Raw genomic sequence first — 21,008 nt, forward strand, 5'->3', positions numbered from 1 at the left:
GCAATAGGTACAATTCCTGAGGAGGGCTCGAGCTACATAGGGAGGGTGCCTACCAGGAACCCAGCTCAGAAAACCAAGGGAGTGGAGTCTATTTGAAAGACTCTAGGGCTATGGCTGCGAACAGGAATCCAATGTGGTCATCTCAGGCTGTTTCTGTACATTTTTGCACAAAAACCTGTCAACATCCCTTCGGTGTTGGAGGGATTTGATATTGTTGTTTGTTTTGCCAGAATACAATAAAGATATTTTTCTAAAAAAAAAGCTTCTGCTGCCCCCTAAGCGACGTACTGCTTCAGCACGACTGAGGTCGTCCACAAGTGTGAGAGAAAGAGCAAAGTGCGTAAGTGCTGACAACTAAGGAGGAAGAAGTGCTCCCAAAACTCGTAGTATGTTAGAATACCACATGGTGAGGAGTGGGGAGGCGCCTTTACATATCCACTGCCATCACTTGCTCGAAGTTCCATCTACTTCTGAGTGGTTCCACACGTCGACGCTAGCCTTCTACCGAGTCTAAGCCAGCCTAATAGAAGCCCTCCGCCCTCACACAACTTTACTGTTTCCACATGGATGTAAGAGCAATTTATATCAACTGAACATATCCATGAAGGATCACAGAACTATTATATAACAGATTACGTTTACATAAAGTGTCAGCAGGTAGTCACTGGTTACGCAGGACAATTTATTTCAATATATAGTTATATTTTGAATAAAAAGTTTCACGTTTCACGTTATAGTGGACCAGGATGTACTGAGCTGGGTCAGGGGTGGGTGTTTTTCAGTCTTGTTTTGAAGGAGCTAAAAAAGGGGAGCCGTCTTATTTTGGGAGGGATGTTATTCCATATCTTTGGAGTAAAACCTGGGTAGGAATGAGATGATACTGTGTGCCTGTTGCATCGTTCGTTTGGAGGAGGAAGTTATTTGTCCAGAGGAGATGTCCGAGGAGATGGAATGGGTTGTTTTTTAGTTTAATTATGATTGGTGTAATGTTTTCATTATTTTATATGACACAAGTCAGTGTAGCTTTACTGATGGTTTTTAGTAAGTCATTTCCTCACTGCAAAGAAGCCTTTCTCTGTGGTTCTAAGACATTCCAGTTGTGGTATAACCAGGGCCACTGAATTATGTCATTCTGCAGCTTTTGCATTTTAGTTAGTATTATCGATTTAGGGTGCTGGGCACCTAAAAGAAATGTGTCTATCCCAGCCACATCTAATGTTTGCAAAAAACAAGTGCTAGACTCCAGTGTCAAGTCCTTCGCAAAGGTTAACCGGTCACCTATCAGGCGAAAATTGCTGCTTGCTGGACTAATGAGGTAACATACAGGTCCAGAAAGTATTTATGTATGTTAAAATAAAAAAAAATGCAAATTAAGACTCCCACAATGTGGTGCATTGTGCGGCATAAGCCACCATGTCTTCCTGCAGATTTAAGTCAGTGCTGCTGCATAATTTCAGTGGCCCAGGCTGGATATCCATAAAGCCCGTCCTGCCTGTTTCATGTTTTCAGTAGGTGCGAAACTCTTGATTGATTTTGACATCTTGGCCAGGTGTATATCCAAGCTGAGTTTGTTGTCGCATGTGATCCTCAGTGATTCCCACTGTGAACCAAGCTAGTTTGAAATAGTTTAGTTTGCCAGTGTTTTGGAATATTAATGCCTGAGTCACAACTGGTAACCAGAAGCTCTGCCTTATTGTGTATGAGCTTCATCTGTTGAAAGGATGCCCAGTTTTGCATTTTAGATATGCACTTTTCAATGTAGTTAGTGGATAAACTCTCCTTGGTTTTTGCATGGATCTTGGTACCTTACGTCTATATTATGAAAGACGAAAGGTTTGATAGGAAATTCCTATTGGTTCCCGGGGCAGGTTGAATAGGGCTTGTGCAAGTGCTGAGCTTTTTCTGAGATCTAAAGATTACTAGTTGTAAAACGGTTTCGTTAATCTTCTCAGCCTAGAATTGTTCATTTAGACATTCGATCATAGCCGGTCAGTGATGTGCCAATGAAAATTGGTCAGTTGTCCATTTTCGTCTGTATGTTGGGTTAGTTGTTTCACTGCACATCTTTCGGTAATCTAACCAAAGAAAGGTAGGCTTGGGGTGCTAACTTTCATTCCTGTTAGGGAGGGTCAGCTTTTGGGCTTTTCTGGTCTTGGAGGATGGGTCCTGGTACACCTATCTGTTACCATGTGTGAATAAGGCACCGGTCGACAGAGGTGTTGAAGACATATTTCCAGACTCAGAGGAGAGGGAAACTGACTACTTTGGCTATGTTAGTAATAAATGTTCAAGGGGGTATCTGAATGCATGGTGAAGAAAACAGAGACTCAGAGTTAGAAGGTTAAGAGAGGCCCAGGTTTCCGAGGCTGTTTTCGGTTCCGGTTCAGATGAGATAGGACCAGAATTAGTAAGAATGGAGGCAATTGCATTACAGGTAGTTTAGATCTTGTTGTGGACGGAGTTTGCTGTTTCTGAGCAGCACTCCTTGCTGATTCGATCAGGTTTTGATTTAGCAGTAGTTTGCCTTTTAGCAGTGCTGAAGTTTTTGTCTGATACTTTGATTTTATTTGGACTTTAAGACGTTGACTTTGGCAACTGATATCCTGGATTTATACTTTCTTCTGAATTGTTTTAGTTTTTTAATCAGGGTGGGTATAAGTTGGTTTTTCCACATGCATTGTTGGATGTTCATCATTCTTCAGATTTAGGGATGGGTAAGGCATATTTGTCTGTAATATTAACCCTAGAGCTGTTGTAATGTTCACATAGGGCGAGCAGTGGTCCTTGTTTTACTGTCTTTGTGTAGTGATAGCACAGATGAGGTTATCCAGACACATATTTTTTGTGTTGAAGCTGGTCACTAACTGTACTGATGTTTATTGAGAACGGTACAATGGGGTGAACGTTCTCCCTCGAAAAGTCTTCTAACACTATGGAGCGCACAGAAGCCCACTGCTTGTTTTTTTTATCCAGCGTGGTTGTTCTATCATCAGGGACTATTGAAAGCATTGCACTGTTTTCTCAGCCCTGTGGAGCAGCAACAACAGTTTCATATCTGACAAACACAGCATATTGACACAGGGACGGGCCTGCTCCAGCCCTTATCGCCCTTCGCCAAGGACCCAAGCCCAGGAGTGACTAAGAGTCCATCACACCCACTGAGGTACCCAAAGAGAAGGTGTGATATTCTCCGCTGTCCCAGAGAGCTCCCCATAATGCCTACGACTTGCACTCCAAGCTGGCGAGCATAAGGACCAATAAGCTGGCCAAGGTCAAATTTAATGACAAATATTAGATATAATTTCCTTAAGACCATTTCATAGTGAGTTGCAAAGGAATTCTGTTGGGTTCCTCGTGTTTTGCCAGCAGGAAATCTGCAAATCTTAAGGGAAAGCCGGTTCTTTATGTCTGATAGGATCAATCTGAAAATTATGCAGAAATTAATATGACTTTGATAAAAAGTGATAAAAGAGTAGTTTGTAAAATCAGGCACTAGGGTTTAGACTAATGGCCTGTGAGATATTGGCATTAAAATATCTTGAGGGTTTCCTGTCTGATTTCTAAATGCCCATAGGAAACCCAGAGCACAGCTTTGCCCGGCAGATCGATAATGTGGTATAAAATCACTTTATTAACACAAATAAATACCTGTAAAATAGTAGAAGAGAGTCTGTCTGCCTTCGTGGAGTCAGGCATGAAGAATAAATTGAATTTCAAAAAGCAAAATAATCTATTTTTATTCTAATGCACAGAAAAATGTCCAGAGTTGGATGGATAGTTGGACTCATTTATGCAAATTCTGCTGTCCTGTTAAAGTGGACCTTCTAAGAGAGCAGCCGGGGCATGCAGGGCTCTATCACCTGAACAGCACCAGACAGGGACACAGGCAGCGGAACATGTGTCTTTCAGGGCCAGGTTAACGTATCGCAGGGGTCTCCGCAGAGAAGGGACTCAATGTCAGTGATAACAGCTGTAACACTGTGAGGGCTCATTGGTGAAAGTGGGCCTAGGACAAGAGACTGAGACAAGAGTGCATAGGTAATGTTGGCTACATTAACTCTGAAAGAGCTCAGTGCTGAAAGAAGGCCCAGGGCTCTGTGATAGAAGTCAGTTCTTTTCAGTGGTGAACGAGGTAGTATTGAAAGGGCCCGTTTGCTGAAAATGGACCTATGCTGCAGTGAGACATTGGCATCCTGGTGAAGGGGCACGAGCACAGAGCACAGCGAGACAAAGGCCCAGGGACAGTGATGAGCACACTGATGCTGGAAGTGCTCAGTAGTGAAAATAGACGCAGGCACAATGAGCCGATGGAGTAATTCTGAGAGGACTCGGTGAAAGCAGACACAGGGCACAGACAGGGGACTCAGTATGGCAAGATCAGTAGAGAAGCCGCATCAGGCAAAACAAGTCGATCCGTGGCAACTTGTGTATTAATGCTAACAGTAATACTCAATAGGCCTCTGTGGCAATGTTGAGCGCACTAATACTTAAGGAGCTAAATAGTGCAAGTAAACACTGACTGTGGCTAGGAAAAGCTTCTGAGTTTAAGATGGCAGGTTGACTGGCCCTTGATTTTCAAGTCATTCCTACTGACGGGGAATTTAGAGAACCACAATGCCACCCTTTGTGGTATTAGTGTAGGATGGCTGTCGGGTAAACTAAAGGGTGCTGATGTTTTGATAAAATGGGACTTTTCCAGGCAGGGCATAGCCTCTGAAAGGGTGGAAGATTTGTGGGTAAAGCCAGATGTGCTTCCCTGGTGCCCTGCTAAGAGCTTTTAGTTTACTATTTGGAAAGAGCAAGAGAAACTGCACAATCTGACAAGAGTGTGTGGATAGCAAGAGGCATGTTGCTGTGCCCAGATAGAGTTTTTTTTAAAAAAAAGTTATTTCTTCTGTGCATATTACCAACGAGGCTTCATCTGGATCAATGTGTTCAGTCCCAGAGGCCACATCTGAAAAATACGATCAGTAGGGGTGGTCACACCTGGAGATTTGTGTCCATCTCAGGTGGCTGCATCTGGAGTAAGGCGTTCAGTTCCTGTGGCCACATCTGTGCACTCTGTCCTGGTCTGGTTGCCACATCGAGTGTATTTTATCCAGTTATAAGGTAACACACGATGCATTTGTTCAGTCCTGTAGGTTACATCTGGGATATTATGGACAGTCCAGAAGGCCACATCTGGAGAAAAGAGTCCAGGTTTAATGACTACATATGGAGTATTTTGTTTAGTTGTGGAAGCCACATTTGGACCATTGTATTCAATGAGGAAGGCCACATCTCGAGTGTTATTGCCTGTTTGATAGACCAGATTGGGAGCATTGTATCCATGTCTGGGGACTATATGTGGAGCATTCTGTACTATTCCTGAGTTCTCGTCATGAGTTCTGTGACTCTTTTGTGAGAGCCATACCCATCATATATCACCCAGTTAGAGGACAGCATGGGAGACATTTTGGCCAGTTCTGGATGCCACGTCTTGTGCATTGTTTCCAATTCAGGTGCCCTTTCAAGAGTATTTAGCCCAGCTCTGGAGGGCCTATCCATACTATTGTGATTTAAAGCCACACCTGGAATACTGTGTTTAATTTATAAACGTCCCATCCACAGGATTGAGGTAATTGTGTGTGTCCGTGTTTGAAGTGTTGTGTTCAGTTCTGCGCCACACCGGGTAGTTTGTGTACCGTGAAGGAAGTCACAGCTGGAGTGCTGCATCCTGCTCTTAATATAGTCAATGGATACTTTGGATATATTATTCCCGTCCCCGCAGACCTTATCTGAAGTACTGTTCCCCGCTCCGCAGACCCTATCTGAAGTACTGTTCCCCGCTCCGTAGACCCTATCTGAAGTACTGTTCCCCGCTCCGCAGACCCTATCTGAAGTACTGTTCCCCGCTCCATAGACCCTATCTGAAGTACTGTTCCCCGCTCCACAGAACCTATCTGAAGTACTGTTCCCTGCTCCGCAGAACCTATCTGAAGTACTGTTCCCCGCTCGGCAGACCGTATCTGAGGTACTGTTCCCAGCTCTGCAGACCGTATCTGAAGTACTGTTCCCCGCTCCGCAGACCCTATCTGAAGTACTGTTCCCCGCTCCACAGACCCTATCTGAAGTACTGTTCCCAGCTCCGCAGACCAAATCTGAAGTACTTTTCCCAGCTCTGCAGACCCTATTTGAACTATTGTACCCAGCTCTGCTGACATTATTTGAAGTATTGTACCCAGCTCTGCTGACATTATTTGAACTATTGTACCCAGCTCTGCTGACATCATTTGAAGTATTGTACCTGGCTCTAGTGACATTATTTGAAGTATTGTACCCGGCCCCGCAGACCCCACCTGAAGTATGGTACCCGGCTCTGCAGAGATTATTTGAAGTATTGTACCTACGTGCGGACACTACGTGAAGGATTGTACTCTGGGTTTATTCCTGTTGCCTATTAGATGGATATTTGGTAACTGATGGTGTCAGATAGTGTTTTTATTTAAGCAGTAAAATGTCCCCATGTGTTTTTCCGCTGGACAGCTGGTGCGCTAAAAAGCAATACGTAACCACTGGATGGAACAGAAACCATTTCAGCAAGTCAACAGGGATGTCCATCAAAGGGGGAGGTCAGGTAGTAGACGGAAATAGCACATGGATTCTCTAACACTATGGAGAGACAGAGCAACTCCCGGGGACGGTCTTATGCCCTCTGTGGGCTTGGTGTGGACATCTTCTTGCCGCATTAGGCGTATCCTGACGGTCTTCATCCAAGATGCAGTTCATACCGCGGCTCCACACTCTGGAAACACATTGAAAGTTTAGACATTCTTATAGTCCCGGACTTGGCTTTGCACTGCTTTTAAAGTGTTCAATTTAGGGTGCCTGTGGGTCACAGACTGGATTTATAAATTATACCCTCCTGGTGGAATTAATTGATCACTATAAAGATGTTTTTCAGCTCTACCTTCATAAAGAAACCACTATGAGGAGAAGTCATTAAAACCAATCTTAGTGACTGAAAAATAATATTTTCGGTAGAATGTGACAAAGGAATAAAAGGCTAAGGCTGCTCAGTAAGGACAGGGTTAGTGACAGGGCTTTAAGCTAGGGGTGCCGACACAGGGTTAGAACTAGTGTTAGGGTAAAAGGTGAATTTAGGGCCGAAAAAAAGGTTAAGAATTAGGATTAGGATTCGGTTTTGGTTTAGCGTTAGGGTGGGTGAAATGTGTTTCCTTCTCAGAGGGGTTTGCTACTGTAGTCCATCGCTAACTGAAAAGTCGTTTTTTTATAAAACCAAATTCTTAATAGTATTTTCTTCAAAGTGATATTCCTATATAAGACCATTCTTCATTCCAGCAGTGATGCATGCTTTGAGCTGTGGACAGAACTGGGCCCTCTTGCTAGGGGCAGCACAGGGCAGCTGCAAAAGATAAGGCCCACAGCTCATTCTGGAGTTCAGCTAGTGCCTAGATGTAATAGGGTGAGCACAGTACGTAACTGCAGAAGAGACGTGGTTAATAAATCATTGTTTCAAGGCACGCATCATCAGGTATCGAGCAGTACCGCCCAGCTCCTCAGTCCTAAAGCCACTAGCGGAGCACCCCTGCCTCTCGCCCACATTAATTTTGCGTCATCCTAGTCGATCCCTCTCCTGTCCTTAAGGATGCAATGATTCCTCCCCTCCTTTTCAATATGTGTGTTTTTCATATTGCTTTTGGGTGAACTTTTAATTACTCCAACCTCGATGAAGAAGTACGAAGTTTACCAAATTTGTCTGACTCTCCCATAGATTAACTTTGACCATCTATTCACCGAGATGTCCTCCCCAACGTGAACAGGAGACAATAATAACCTGAGTGCAGTGAAGAAACAACATGGCTGCTTTTCACCTTTGTCATCTCCTTTCCGTACTCTTAGAAGCCATTCCCTGGCACTTCTGGGAGTAGGAACGAAGATGGAGTGGGCACAATTGATGAAAAGAAAATAGCAGCTGCAGCTACCAGTACAGCGGTGGGAAGGTCCCCACTGCAGAGCAGAGCTACTTGTTAGCCATCGTTTTTTTTTTTTTTAAACTTCACCAGTTTGGCAAAGTTGGTGCAGTTGCATTAAAAGAAAAGTTTGAATAAGTTGCAATGCTACTGTAGGCGCAACATAGCACAGGCCTAATAGCAACACGTTCAATGTGTATCTATCACCAGCAGTCTGTCAGAATTTGCCTTTTGTGTCAAGTGCCCAGTGTTACCCACAGTGGCGGCAGCTGCATACGTCAAGGCGGAGAGGGTTGGGGGGAGACAACGGGGGACGAGGTGGGATACATCATTAAAAAAAAAATACTTAACTCGCATCACCTGTCTCCCGCCGCCATCTCCTGCTGCCTCGCCAGCATTCGCTGTGACACCAGCACAGGCTCCCCAACAATTCTGGCGCTGCTTACATGCTAAACATAGCATGTTGGCAGCATCAGGATTGGTCTGAGTGGCATTCACTGCCACTCAGTCACAAGCCTGGGGTCTCTGCTGTTTCTCCAGTCGGGTGTGTATACAGCGGGGTTGAAGAAACCTAACTACGCATGTGTGTTTGGCTGGGCCTCAGTGCACTCTCTCCTCCTACCCCCTCCCATCACCCGCCTCCCGTGGCCCCGCCCCAACCTGTACAGTCTGCTGGCTGAGCAAGCAGATTAAAAATTATGAAAAATAAAATGATAGCAAGCTATTGTTTTATTTTTCATTTGCTGGCTCAGCCAGGGGGGCAACCCCACTCCATCACTGCGGAGGAGCCGCCCCTGGTTACCCAACAGTTTTGATTTCTTTGGGAGCTTCTATCCTGGTCGTGAATATCTCTTTAGCAGACTGCTGAACAAGTGCATGTACTAATGCAATGCTTGGGGGTTTGTTACTCGGTGTGCTGACCTAACTCTTTGTGGTACAAGGGCAACTTTACTGACTATCTCTCCTCTCCTCTCTCTCTTCACTTTCTTCTTCTCTCTCCCTCCTATACTTCATTCTTCCAACTATTTTCTCACTGTATATGCCTGTCACATCCCCTCTGTACCTTGCATCCCCTCGTTCTTTCCCTCTTCTTCACCTCTAACTTGACCTTTCTTTGTTCTACTTCTTCCATACTTCTCATTTGCTTCATCTTTTCTCTATCGTCCTCTCCTTGTCTCTATTTGCATACTTTGCTCATCTTTCTGTACCCCTTTTTTACCTCCTTGTTCTTCCCACTTTGTATCATTTGCATCTCTTTACCAATCCTCATCTTCCTCTGTGCCTCATTTCTTTCCCTCTTCTCAATATCTCATTGTTCCTCCCTCTCTCCAATTTTCTTTGTACCTCTCTCTCCCTTCCTCACATCTTTCTGCCACCATCCCTCGCGTCGTCTTTCTTGGTATATTATTCACTTTCCTCTTCTGTTTGTTCCACTATGCCTTCCTCTCTTCATATGTCTTGATACCTCGCCCCGTTTCCTCATCTCTCTCTTCCTTTGTCCTCTCTCTGTTCATAATTCCCTGTACCTCTATCCATTCCTAAATATGTCATGTTTCTTCGTTCTCTTCAACTTTCCTGGTGCTTCACTCCCTTTTCTCATCTTACGGTCACTTTACCTCTCTCTCATCATCGTTCTTGGTACTTCACTCATTTCCTCATCGCTGTCTCTCACTGCTTACATGTCTGACTCCTGGCTTCCCACCCCTCCTATGCTTCCTTTCCTCCCTTTGCTTCTCATCCTGCAGAACCTCCAACCAAATATCAGATATCCCAGCCTGACGTTCATTCAGCCCTGCCTGGGGAGTCGGTTGAGCTGCGCTGCCTGCTAGGCGACGCCATTATGGTCACTTGGACTAAGGATGGCGCCCAACTAGTGAGCAACAATCGCACCTTGCTGATCGGGCCTTACCTGCAGATTAGGGAGGCTGCTCCCCGGGACTCCGGCCTCTACGCGTGCAGTGCAACCAGGCCGCTCCAAAGCGAGACCCGCTACTTCATTGTGAACATCACAGGTGAGTGAGAGGCACAAGATGGTGGCATCCACAATGGCCAATCGGAATTCATAGATCAAATGACTAGGCAGACACAGGATTAACCCTAGCTTAAAAACTAAGATGGAGTTTGACACAGAGTAGTCACTGCAGTGGGTAAATTAACAGGACAGTTGGGCATTTGGTAACTTTCCTGCGGTAATTAACACGGTCTGACTGTTAGACAAGCTGCTCTCACTGAGGTAGTCGAAGACTGTAGGATTGTTGGGAAATCGAATTATTTCCCTGAAGGCTAGTGCTATGGGAACAGGGAGACACCAAGCAACACTGGCTGGCTGGCAGAAACATGGATTTGTGAATACTTTGGGAATACCAGGACATGGCAAACAAAACAGACGTGGATCTGGGAAGTCACAGACAAACAGAAAGGTAAAGGGCAAAGAAAGTCACTAGTTAGAAATTATCTTGAGGAGATGTGACCTAGGACACCCACACATTGTCAAGTTTAAAAAAAAAAACTCAATTTTGCAGGAAAAATGATGTCTAAATGTGCAACGAGACCATAGCAGGCAGAATTGCACTATACAAATGCAAGAAAAAAAGGACACCATATCCCTCATTAAGAAATCCCTTCCCTGGTAATTACAATGAGTCCGGTAGTGAAAGATAATAGGTCCTGTTGTATATACAAGGTCTGCTTTAGCTCCGCGGGCCTGTTGTTAACCACCCAAGAACTAGGACTGCTTTTAGCAACTGCAGCGTTCAGGTGAAATTCTGGGGAGAAGAGGAAAATTACCAGCAGAATCGGACCTATCTGAATCTCCTAGTAATTCTCATTTTATGGGGACTGTTGGGATCCCACATTTAATGCCCTTTAACTCTGCCCCTAGCACCCAGAAGTTACTTCTGGTATCAATACTTCATGAGGGCAGAGTTATCGGGCCTCATAACAGAGACCTCCTAACAAGACCTTATGGGCCAGATGTAGCAAAGGTTTTTACCCATTCTGTGTCTATGGGAAAAAGTGTTCGTACATATGGCCCTATGTCTCCAGAACACCATGGGGCCTATTCTTAAACTGTATTTTGCAGTAGGTGAGTAGTTCTACTTGCGTACTACAAAATGCTATTCACAAACCTACGGGCGGAGGTTTCCACCTCCTCCTCTTCTATCTTTCCTATGCGGAGATCACCGCCAAAGTGGCAGAGACCTCCAAGCACATAAGTACACATTTTGTAGTAAATGTGGGAGAGATGAGGGAAAGTGATTGGAAAATGGGGCTACTTACTTAAAAAATAGGAGTTTGAGCCATTGGAGGTAAGTCATTTGGCTGTCGGCTCTATTTAGAGTGAATGATCGGGTGGCTTTTTTTTTTTCTGTCCGTCACTGCCTGGTATATCCTAGCTGTGAGGGACAATGAAAAAAGAAAAATCACCTCTACAATATGAGAGGAAACTCCCATGGTGCGGGGGCATTATTGTATTTGAAATATAAAAACTTTGGAAAAGTTTGATGACTGGCTGTTATATTTGTTGGAGCTGTCAGTTAAGCTTTTCCTATATCAACAGAAACTGCCATGACAGCGGTTCCTGTCAATGTATAGAGATGTTTGTGGGTCCAGTGGACATCTCCAAATTTGGTGGCCGTAGTAAATGCAGGATGGCAGACGTAAGTCCTCTGTCTGCCTTTAGTCTATCAACCAAACCCTGAATCAGGCCCTCTGTCTAGTGTAGCACAGGAAGAGAAAAATTCTGGTTCAGAATGTCACCCTTAGTGATGGCCAGTGGTTACACTATTTGAAAGCATTAGTTCCATTCCCTTTTGGGTGTTTGATTGACAGTATGCCTGAGTGCCAGAGACTGGTGCAGCTTTCCAGGCCTGCTACTGTCAATCTTTTCGAATTCAAAAAAGTAGTATATTTGCATCTATTGAAGAAATACTTATATGGATGCAGATTTGCTATGTGTTTGATAAACCTGGTACTATACATATTTAAGTTCTTGATCCAAAATATGAGACAACAAGAAAAACCAACACAGATATAGCAGACCCTGCTCAGTGCCCCCAGACCCAAATACCAAGCCTGGAAAGTATTACTTTGGGGGGATGACACACCCCAAACACCCCTACTGAAGCTACACCCCTGCTTAGCCTCAGACATGTAATTTGGCATAATAAGTGCTGCGACTGTTTACTCGTTTGCATCTCCTAGGCACAGCTCCGAGACAAACTGCAGAAACCTCGCTCGTCTTTTCATATGTGACTGAGGTGCTAGGCAGAGCTTCTTGGGACACCAGAACAGGACATATATAAGGGTGTAAGTGCAGGACTGAGTGCATTAGTCGAGTTGTACCACAGTCTCTGCTGGAATGGGGTAGGGCAGCTGTGTCGTCGTTTTGACTGTAAATGTTTGGAGCGTCTGGTGGGAGTGCGCGAGCAGAGCTGTGTGTGGCCACGGTAATGGAGTTAGATGTGGTATTCTGGGCCAGGGTGAAGTGCATTGACCAATCTGTTTGACACTTCAAGTACTGAGTTGTCAGGGAGTGCAGCTTCCAGCTGCCCGGGTGGCGCACTGGTGCAGTGCTGCAGTAGAGGGGTGCTGATGCAGCTTATGAGGTGGGTATTTTGGTTGTGCTGTGTTTGGAGGTCCACATGTTGGTGTATCATGCAGAGCAGCGATGAGGTGCACCGGCAGGATGGGTAGCGGATCAAGTAGAGGAAGAGCAGAGGGTGCTGCGGGTCAGAGGTTGGGTGTATTGCCGGCGCTGTGTTTATGTCTGTCCAGCAGGGGGTGCTGAGATGCATTTGCAGAGCTGTGAGTGGGCATCAGTACTGAAATAGCAGGCAGTGCTCTGAGATGCTCCAGCAGAGGTGTATGTTTGTGTCCGGGCTGGAATAGCACAGAGGGCCAAAGTTAGGCACACTGATAGGGCTGCCTGTGGGATTTTCATTTGATAATTTACTTTCTGCGTTATTTCTGGAGCATGGAATACTCCAGTTGTACTTCAGTGCATTCTGCGGAGGACAAGGCCGAATGACAGGGGAGCAAGTGAATCAGTGGGGGTGCCCAGGAGGAAAGGAGAAGGGAATAGTTGTATCTATAGTTCCACCCACCCCAGAACAGGCAAGAAAAAAAGAGCCCTCTAAACTTGATTTGGTCATTTAAAAAAACAGGTCTAATAGGGGTGCAGTTCTCCTCTTGCCACCACTGGACCCTGCTGTCTGTGGAATCGGGACTATTAGCGGTTTTACAAGACCTGTTGGTTGTCAGACTCATTACTTAGGAATAGTTTCCAACAGCAGACAAGGTAGTAACATAAGGACTGTTTCGCTAGAGGTTTTTACATAGGAACAGTTATATTGTGCACCAGAGCAGTGGACACAATAATTAGGTTCACGAGGGATGAAGCAAAAGTACAAAGTTTCATTCCACATAACAGCAGTTTACATCTGAAGGTTTCACCACAAGTTTCCAACACGGTTCCAGTAGAATAGTACTTAAAACGTCCCCTTATTGGTGTGTGAGGGCAACTTTCCTGACCAAAGATGGCCTCCTGGTAGGCTTCCGGGGTTTCGTGTGAGGGCGCACAGCATGGTGATTCTTCCATGCAGTCTAGTCAGAAAAACATGGCTGCTGCCATAAGGACGGCGGCTGGGCCGAATCCTGCGTCTCCTCGGTGTCCATAATCCTTTCAGGTCCTGGTGCACACGCCACAGGTCCGTAAGACATTCCGGCCACACCGGGCTCCAGCATGATGCAAGGGCTGGATTGTTGGATGCATCCCCGGCAGAGCGGGAGTGTGGAGGAGGGCATCCACTGACAGTCACCACCAGAGAGCCTCCAGTGACGTCATCGACTCGGGTAGATCCTGAGACGTAGCTAGTGGATTTGCATTGCCCAGTGAACCTCAGAGCCACAAGGAATTCCAGGGACCCAAGGGAAAGGACGGGGATCAGGGCCATGTGTAATGGGGTCAGACTTACCTCACCTGCCCTTTCTAGGCTTTTCCGGTTTAAGATTTCCATCTGTGAAATCCTAATCAGCCACCATCCTGAGAACAAATATCAGTGTGGATGTAAACGAATCGGGAAGTACTTTCAGCTTCAGCAGTAACTCAAGAAGAGAATTTAGACATGGCGCAGATTTTCATGTGACAGTTTCAGATCCTACGGTGGAGGCAGATGAAGGCTCGTGTGAGCAGGGAATGCTCAAGCATAGTTGGGATTTGTTGCTAGGGGAGCGCGAATCGCCAGAGTGGGAGGACTTGCTTTTGTAATGAAAAAATTGACAAAGGTGCGCAGCCATGAATCTGGAGCCGACGCCTGGAGTAGAATCCATTCTAGGAGAGGCAGAGGAGAGAGGCCAGTCAGTCCGCAGTTTGAGGTGATCTAAACAGGATGATGATTGGCTTGATTATCTTGGGAAGTCGGGCCAGTACTGCCTGACTCTGTGTCTGTGGTCGGCTCTCGTCCAGGGCCGCGATCTTGACGTCATGAGCGGTTTGAAGGCAGCACCTGCATCTGACCATGATGGTGCATTTTGTTGCAGACAACATGTGGCATTGGCTTTCTGGGCTTTTAAGAGCAAACCATTGGACTTTCCGGGCGTATTAAGGGTAATAGACATGTTTAATAGAGCCTGGTACCCACAGCTACAAACAAACGAGCATATTGTTGAATACAGTGTATTTCCAGTGGAACAGCAGAGGCATCAGTAGGTCCTGAGCGAGATGCACTGACAGAGCTCTGCATAGCCCAGGGTATAAGAAATGGCAGGGAACAATGCAGGTCTGGTGTCAGGTGCTTAAGCAGAGCTGTGGGTGACCTGGGCCTCAATAGTGCTGTCAAGAGTGAGGTGCTTCAGCAGAGCTGTGTGTGAATAGAGTCTTAATAACGCGGTAACAAGAGATTGTACTGGTCAAGAGTGAGGCGCATTGGTGGTGCTGTGCATGGGGCTGGCTTCCAGTACAGAAGTAACAAGAGGTGGTTGGATATATTATATGTATAAGGTATTTATATAGCTCCATTCTAGCTCAAAGGCGGCAGAGCACGTTATAGGGTTAAGGCAAAGACACAGTCAACGTGTGGTTGTAGGGTTCGCTGGTTTCAGGGAGCAGTGTGCTGAGACTGCACCATGACATGGTGCCCTTCACAGACATATGTCTTCAGCTCTTCCCTAAATTGCAGCAGGGTTCAGGCAGTCCTGACTGATAGCTGGGTGTTGTTCCAGATCCTGGGTGAATGGATGGAGAAGGCCTGTTGCTTTCTTTTTACATTTTTTGCACTTGTCTCCAGTCTGGTGGTGTCCTGGCTACTGACACGCCAAGAGCCACTGGTGATAGCTTGTCAGGCCGATGGGTGGGGGTGCCGGTTGTGATGGCTTTGTAGATGATGCAGCTGGCTTTGAAACTGGTGCGGTCTGGCAAGGGCATCCCACGGAGATCCATCAGTGTGGAGATTATGGCAGTGGTACCCATCAAGAGTGAGATTCATTGGCAGAGGAGTGATAGGGCCCCACTCTCAATACTGACATGGTTGCTGCAGTCGAGGGTTGATGGTTTCTGAGCCGCAGCAACCTTATTAACCAGCGCAGTGCTACTGGGGACTTACAAAGGCCCGAAAATAAAATAACGATGAAGTATTTTTGGCAAAGTCTTATTTTTAAGGTGACACGTGCTATTTTTGGTACAGATGGAAACTCATCAGGGGATGATGAAAACGACAACGACAGCTCTGAAGATTTCACAAACGACAACAACCACAAGAGTAAGTTACTAGAGCAGTGTCCTGCCATGTTTACTTTTACACAGCGCCTATTACCGGTGTCGAGCATGCTTCGAAGAGCTACCCATTTTCTCACTCTGAGGTCGAGCCTTTCTAGAGATTGAGTATACCATACATTTGTGGAATACACATCAGATTTGGGAGCGGAGGTTACGTCCGTCCATTCTTGTAAGCGGTCTGTGTTAGGAAGGTTCTCCAGAGGTGGGGGTGTTTTTTTTAAGAGGTATGTGTTTTACGGAGAAGGGGAGCTGTTCTTATGTTATTTGTGGGGAGGGAGGCCAGATGTTTGCGGGATATGCATTTTGGGGATGTACTGTTTTATGCGCTCTAGGTCTTTTTAGGAAGAAATAATGTTTTTTGTGTGAAGGGTGTTTCTTGCTGGAGTTGATATCTGGGGTTCAGACTGTTCCACTGAATGCACCCAGCTGTGCGATTATTTTTTGGAAAGGGCCGAGGAGAAGGGATTTCAGATTTTTTACAAGAGTTCAAGCCTGCCTATAAATACAAAATATTTTAAAGAGTGTAGGGGTAAGAGTGGAGAGAGGAGGGGCATTGTTATTTATAGAGGATCCAGTTAATGGAGGAAATGAGGTTTAGAAAGTGAATTATTTTTACCCTCCTGTGGCCTCCACCGCCTTCCTTTTTTTCAAATTCCATGTTATTTAGATTTATTTCAGGAAGAAACCATTGTTGCTGAAGCAGCCGGGGCTGGCTGTCAGCCCCTTCTTAAAGGAGCTGGCTCTTGTTCTTCTACTGTGAGGGTGGGTGGGGGGGGAAGCAAGGAGAGATGTTCTTTGCACTTAGTGAGGCGCTATGTGCAGGAGGGCCATTGCTTCGAGTGCAGGAGGGGCCAACTCTCTTCCTGTCATCTCAGAGGTGTGCAGGTTCTTCACAGCAGGCCGTGGTGCTTCTGCAGATAGTAGGTGGTGCTGCAGGCGGTACTGTATGTCGGTACTAGCACAAGACCAGAGTTGTGTGTGAACGTCCGGACCACAATAACAAGGGAAGTTGAAGGTCAAATTGAGGTGAATTGTTAGAGTTTTGTGTGCATCTGAGTACTGGGACAGCATTTGGTGTTAGAAAGTTGGATTGCACTGGGAGAGCTCTGGATAAGGCTCAGTAGTGAAATAGTTGGCATGCTGGGGGATCAGGCTAGAGGAGCGTCAAAAGATTTGTGTAGGCATTAGCAGTGGAATAGCCCTGGGGGCTGTAGCAAAGTGTTATGGTGCATTGTCATGACTTTATCTGAGTCTCAGTTCTAGATCAGTAGGGGGTGCAGTATACCAGTATAGATGTGCCGCATAATGATATTGATAAGCTGCTTGCTAGGAGCTGTGGCGGTAATGCAGGTCGCCTGCTGAAATAGTTCTTTAGTTTGAGACCAACATGGTGCTGCTGGCCAGGGGTCAAGGCGATGCCGCAGTAGTGTTACTGGCCTGAGCTTGAGGTGGTGCTGTGGGTCAGAGGTTGAGGTGGTGCTGGTTGGAGAAAATGGAGGCGTGAGTTTCGGAGGTGCTTTATCGCAAAGCACATACTAAACTATATACAGTTAGGAGGCAGTACACACCTCTCCTGAACAAAAGCCTTCCAGTGAAGTGAATGTACACAACATCTATTTCACTATTAATCTGTTGCATTCAGTGCACAGACATTTCTGCAGCTTACTTAAACCATTTCTGTCCTGATGATGACCCTAAAAGTTCCATATTGAGTTGAAACACCGACACATACAATAATCAGGATAGATAGCTAGGGCTATGGCTATGTAGGATGTGACTCAATGTCTTTGTTTTCCCGGCATTTATATCATTATGAATAGTGTGCAATTGAATTATTTATTCATGTTTAATTACCTCCTATTTGCCTACTAGAACTGAGCACTGTGCTAAATGTTGCAGCATTGATTTTCCTTTATGGTTTGCACTTTTATAACAGTTACTATCCACTCTTTAGGCGACACACTTCCTCTAAAACTCTTTCAACATATCTTGCAGCAATGTACTGAACTAGAACAGACTGACTGCTGCTTCTATAATAATTTTATAAGCAGACTTAAAAATGCCCACTGGAACCACTGTTGCTCCATCTGTTGTGTATCCAGGTACCTGTTGGCACATTGGGTACTCTGTTTCCTATGTAGCTGACTGAGATTGAAGCAGTGCCACTGGCAGGGAGGCCAAGATGCCACATGAGGTGCTGCTCGCCAGGGCAAAGTTCTGTGTGTTCTTCCTTTTTTTGCACTCTCAGTAAACGTTATTAAAATACCCAAGGTCTCTATATGGAGGTTTTCAGTCTTTGCTAACAGAAAGTCTCTTTGCTTGGATCAACAGGGGCTCCGTACTGGACAAACACAGAAAAATTAGAAAAGAAACTCCATGCTGTGCCCGCTGCCAACACTGTGAAGTTCCGCTGTCCAGCCGGTGGCAACCCTCTGCCCTCCATGAGGTGGCTGAAGAACGGCAAGGAGTTCAAGCAAGAGCACCGCCTTGGTGGCTTCAAGGTGAGGAAACTCCATGCGAGGGTGGCCATGTTTTTAAAGATGCGTGCAGTCTGTACCCTGTGTTCTGTGTTGTGCGCAATATGGAAAGCGGTCACGTGCATTGCACGTCAACGAAGGTAGCACGTGCTGTGCACAACAGTGGAAATGGACACAGCTACCACACCCAGGCTCTGCTGGTGGGTTTTCGGACCTGCATATCTTGTAGAGTGCTATGCACTAATCCAGGCATATCCGAGGTGGAGGGTGTCTTTGTGCGCAGATTGCTAATAAAGGGCTTACCAAATACACATAATTAATACAATCGCTTGTGCTGTGATGTCATCTTACGTCAGTTTCCTATCTAGGGCTATAACCAAATTTGAGGCAATCCCCCTACACAGTACATGAGGCCCCAAGCACCTCCCAACCCCGGACTCACGCAGGAGCTCCGAGGCCAGTGTACTATTCTGAGGGGACACCGGTACCTCAGGGGTCCCCACTGCACCGTGGGTCCTGGGGGGACCACTGATGTTCCCTAAGTCCTTCTGAAAGCATTGGGTGAACAAGAGAGTAGGAAAGGAGGCTACAAGAGAGGGAAGGAGGAGAAAGTCTTGTGAATGGAATGAACTTCCCTGAAAAGGCTGGCTCTCGGCAGAGGGCGCCATAGAGCATTGCAGATCACTGGCCTGGGGCTGCTGGTCAGCTGGGGGATAAGGCAGCAGGCTGCATGACACGGAAGGAGGAGAAAAGAACTGAAGGATGGAGCAAGAGGCTGAAGGAGAGAGCAAGAGAGGTGAGGAGGAAGCACGATAGATTAGGAAGGAACAGGAGAGGAAAGGAGAGAGCGAGGCTGGTAACAGTGGAGTAGGAGAGGTAAGGAGGGGACACGAGAAGTAAGGAGAGGGATGGAGATTGAAGGAGGAAGCATGAGAAAAACAGGAGGTTGTGGAAGACTGAAGGCGGGAGCGTGAGAGGTCAGGAGGAACAATGAGGTAGGAAGGAAGCATGAAAACTTAGGAAGGGGCTTGAGAGGTAAGGAGGGGGCATGAGAGGTAAGGAGTGGACATAACAGGTATAGAGGGCTGAGCGATTGAAGGAGGGTGGAGCTGTCTGACAGTGTGAGACATCAAGGCCTTGAGATCATGATATGCTGATAGAATTAAAGCCCACACTGTCACAGGTCGGAACACTGCAGCAGTAATTCTGCACCCAGAATTATTAATACCGTGGTGGTAGGTAACTCTGAAATGTGGAAATACTGCATCACTCCACGTTTTTTCCCAAAGAACTGAGTTACTACTTTGCTGGTTAGTGTTTCAACGCTGATTTCTGTAGGTTATTTCTAGATTCCGGGCCGCATGCACTGATAAATTCATCTAGGTTTTCCCTGGGGGAATGTCCTAGGATGACGTTGGTGCAGTAATACCGCATACCTTGACAGGTGGAAACACATTTGCATCAAATTCTGAATTCCAAGATATGCTCAGCATGAGGGCCACACGATGTAAACCAGAGAGTGTTCTTCACTAGATGTTCACGTATCCCTCTTGTCCTATCCCATCAGGCCAGATTTCCGTATTGGGTCATCACTCTATAGCCCGCGCCCCAAACCCCCTTCCCCCGGCCAGTATGGCGAGCCTGGGCCCTCACTCACTGAGTCTATTCCCTCCCCAGGTACGTAGTCAACACTGGAGCCTGATCATGGAGAGCGTGGTTCCCTCGGACAAGGGCAACTACACCTGCATAATGGAGAACGAGTATGGCTCCATCAACCACACCTACCACCTGGATGTTGTTGGTGAGTACCCGCTGCTTTCATAACAATGTCATCCTTCTGTATAGCGCTTTATGCTCAGTCTGACTTGTTTTTGGTACTGTAATCATTTGCAGTTCCCTCATCAGCTGTGCTCCTTGTATTTATGTCCTTTCTCCATCCCCGGTTCCGCCTTCCGCGAGCGAGTAGATGGCGACAAGTGCTGGTGACTTTGCCGCATGTGTGTCACTGTCCATTTGCTCCTGGTGGTGTGGTCGCAAAGGCTTATGGAACGGTGGACAGTGCCAAGGAGCAGTTTTAAAACCTCATCTTCAGTGTCCTGGGCACACTTGAAATCAGGAAATTCACCAACAGGGTGGTGGGACTGAGACTGAGTCAGTCACGTGGTTGGTGTACAGTGGTTCATTGCCAACATATTCCTGTCACTGTGGCCATACATTCCTTGTCGCTGTATGTGAACATACCTAGTACTGTCCATGCCACTGTGCTGGAATATCTGTGCATTGTACCTGGATGTCTCTGCCTCTGTGCCCAACTGTGGTGGCCGTAGTGCACTGATTTCCACCCACAGTGCCAGAACATCCCTCAAAGGGCCAACATTTCCTCTTTACTGTAGGATAATATTCTGCTTTTCTACTACTATGGCTCTACTATGCCAGGATGTTCGCTCTGTGCTGGGATAAAAAACTCACTATCCAACAATATTCATTTATTGCACAGGAATTTACCAGGTGCTTATAGCAAGGGGCTTTTTTTTGTGGATCTTATTTTTTACATTTCCATCTGTGTTTACCCATATTTATTTGTCCTTGTTTTATTCGCATATAAGCAAATTAACTTTTTGTCTAGTGAAAAAAAAGTTCCTATTGGTATATTTCCACATTTAATTAACTTATCAAGGTATACACACACGTGGAGTGTGTGGGTTTAGCACGAGAAGTAACCATCTACAGTACCTTCATCTGAAAATATTAACATGGTAATATAGACGTGTACCTCTGCAGCTT

General features: G+C 46.0%; 1 protein-coding gene across 10 annotated transcripts in view; it reads left to right on the forward strand.

Moving 5' to 3' along the window:
• LOC138300195 (fibroblast growth factor receptor 2) overlaps positions 1-21,008 on the forward strand; it is an 81,074-nt gene that overhangs the window by 23,073 nt on the left and 36,993 nt on the right. For 4 of the 10 annotated variants that reach the window (XM_069239218.1, XM_069239217.1, XM_069239215.1 and 1 more), the window contains exons 3-6: positions 9,719-9,985; positions 15,656-15,730; positions 18,079-18,248; positions 19,902-20,025. In XM_069239218.1, coding sequence (XP_069095319.1) covers positions 9,719-9,985; positions 15,656-15,730; positions 18,079-18,248; positions 19,902-20,025 — 636 coding nt within the window. The remainder of the gene's footprint in view (positions 1-9,718; positions 9,986-15,655; positions 15,731-18,078; positions 18,249-19,901; positions 20,026-21,008) is intronic. The other 6 variants (XM_069239221.1, XM_069239222.1, XM_069239224.1 and 3 more) reach the window with 2 other exon arrangements.

This window comes from Pleurodeles waltl, chromosome 6, assembly GCF_031143425.1.
Source record: "Pleurodeles waltl isolate 20211129_DDA chromosome 6, aPleWal1.hap1.20221129, whole genome shotgun sequence".
NCBI classification, from domain to species: domain Eukaryota; kingdom Metazoa; phylum Chordata; class Amphibia; order Caudata; family Salamandridae; genus Pleurodeles; species Pleurodeles waltl.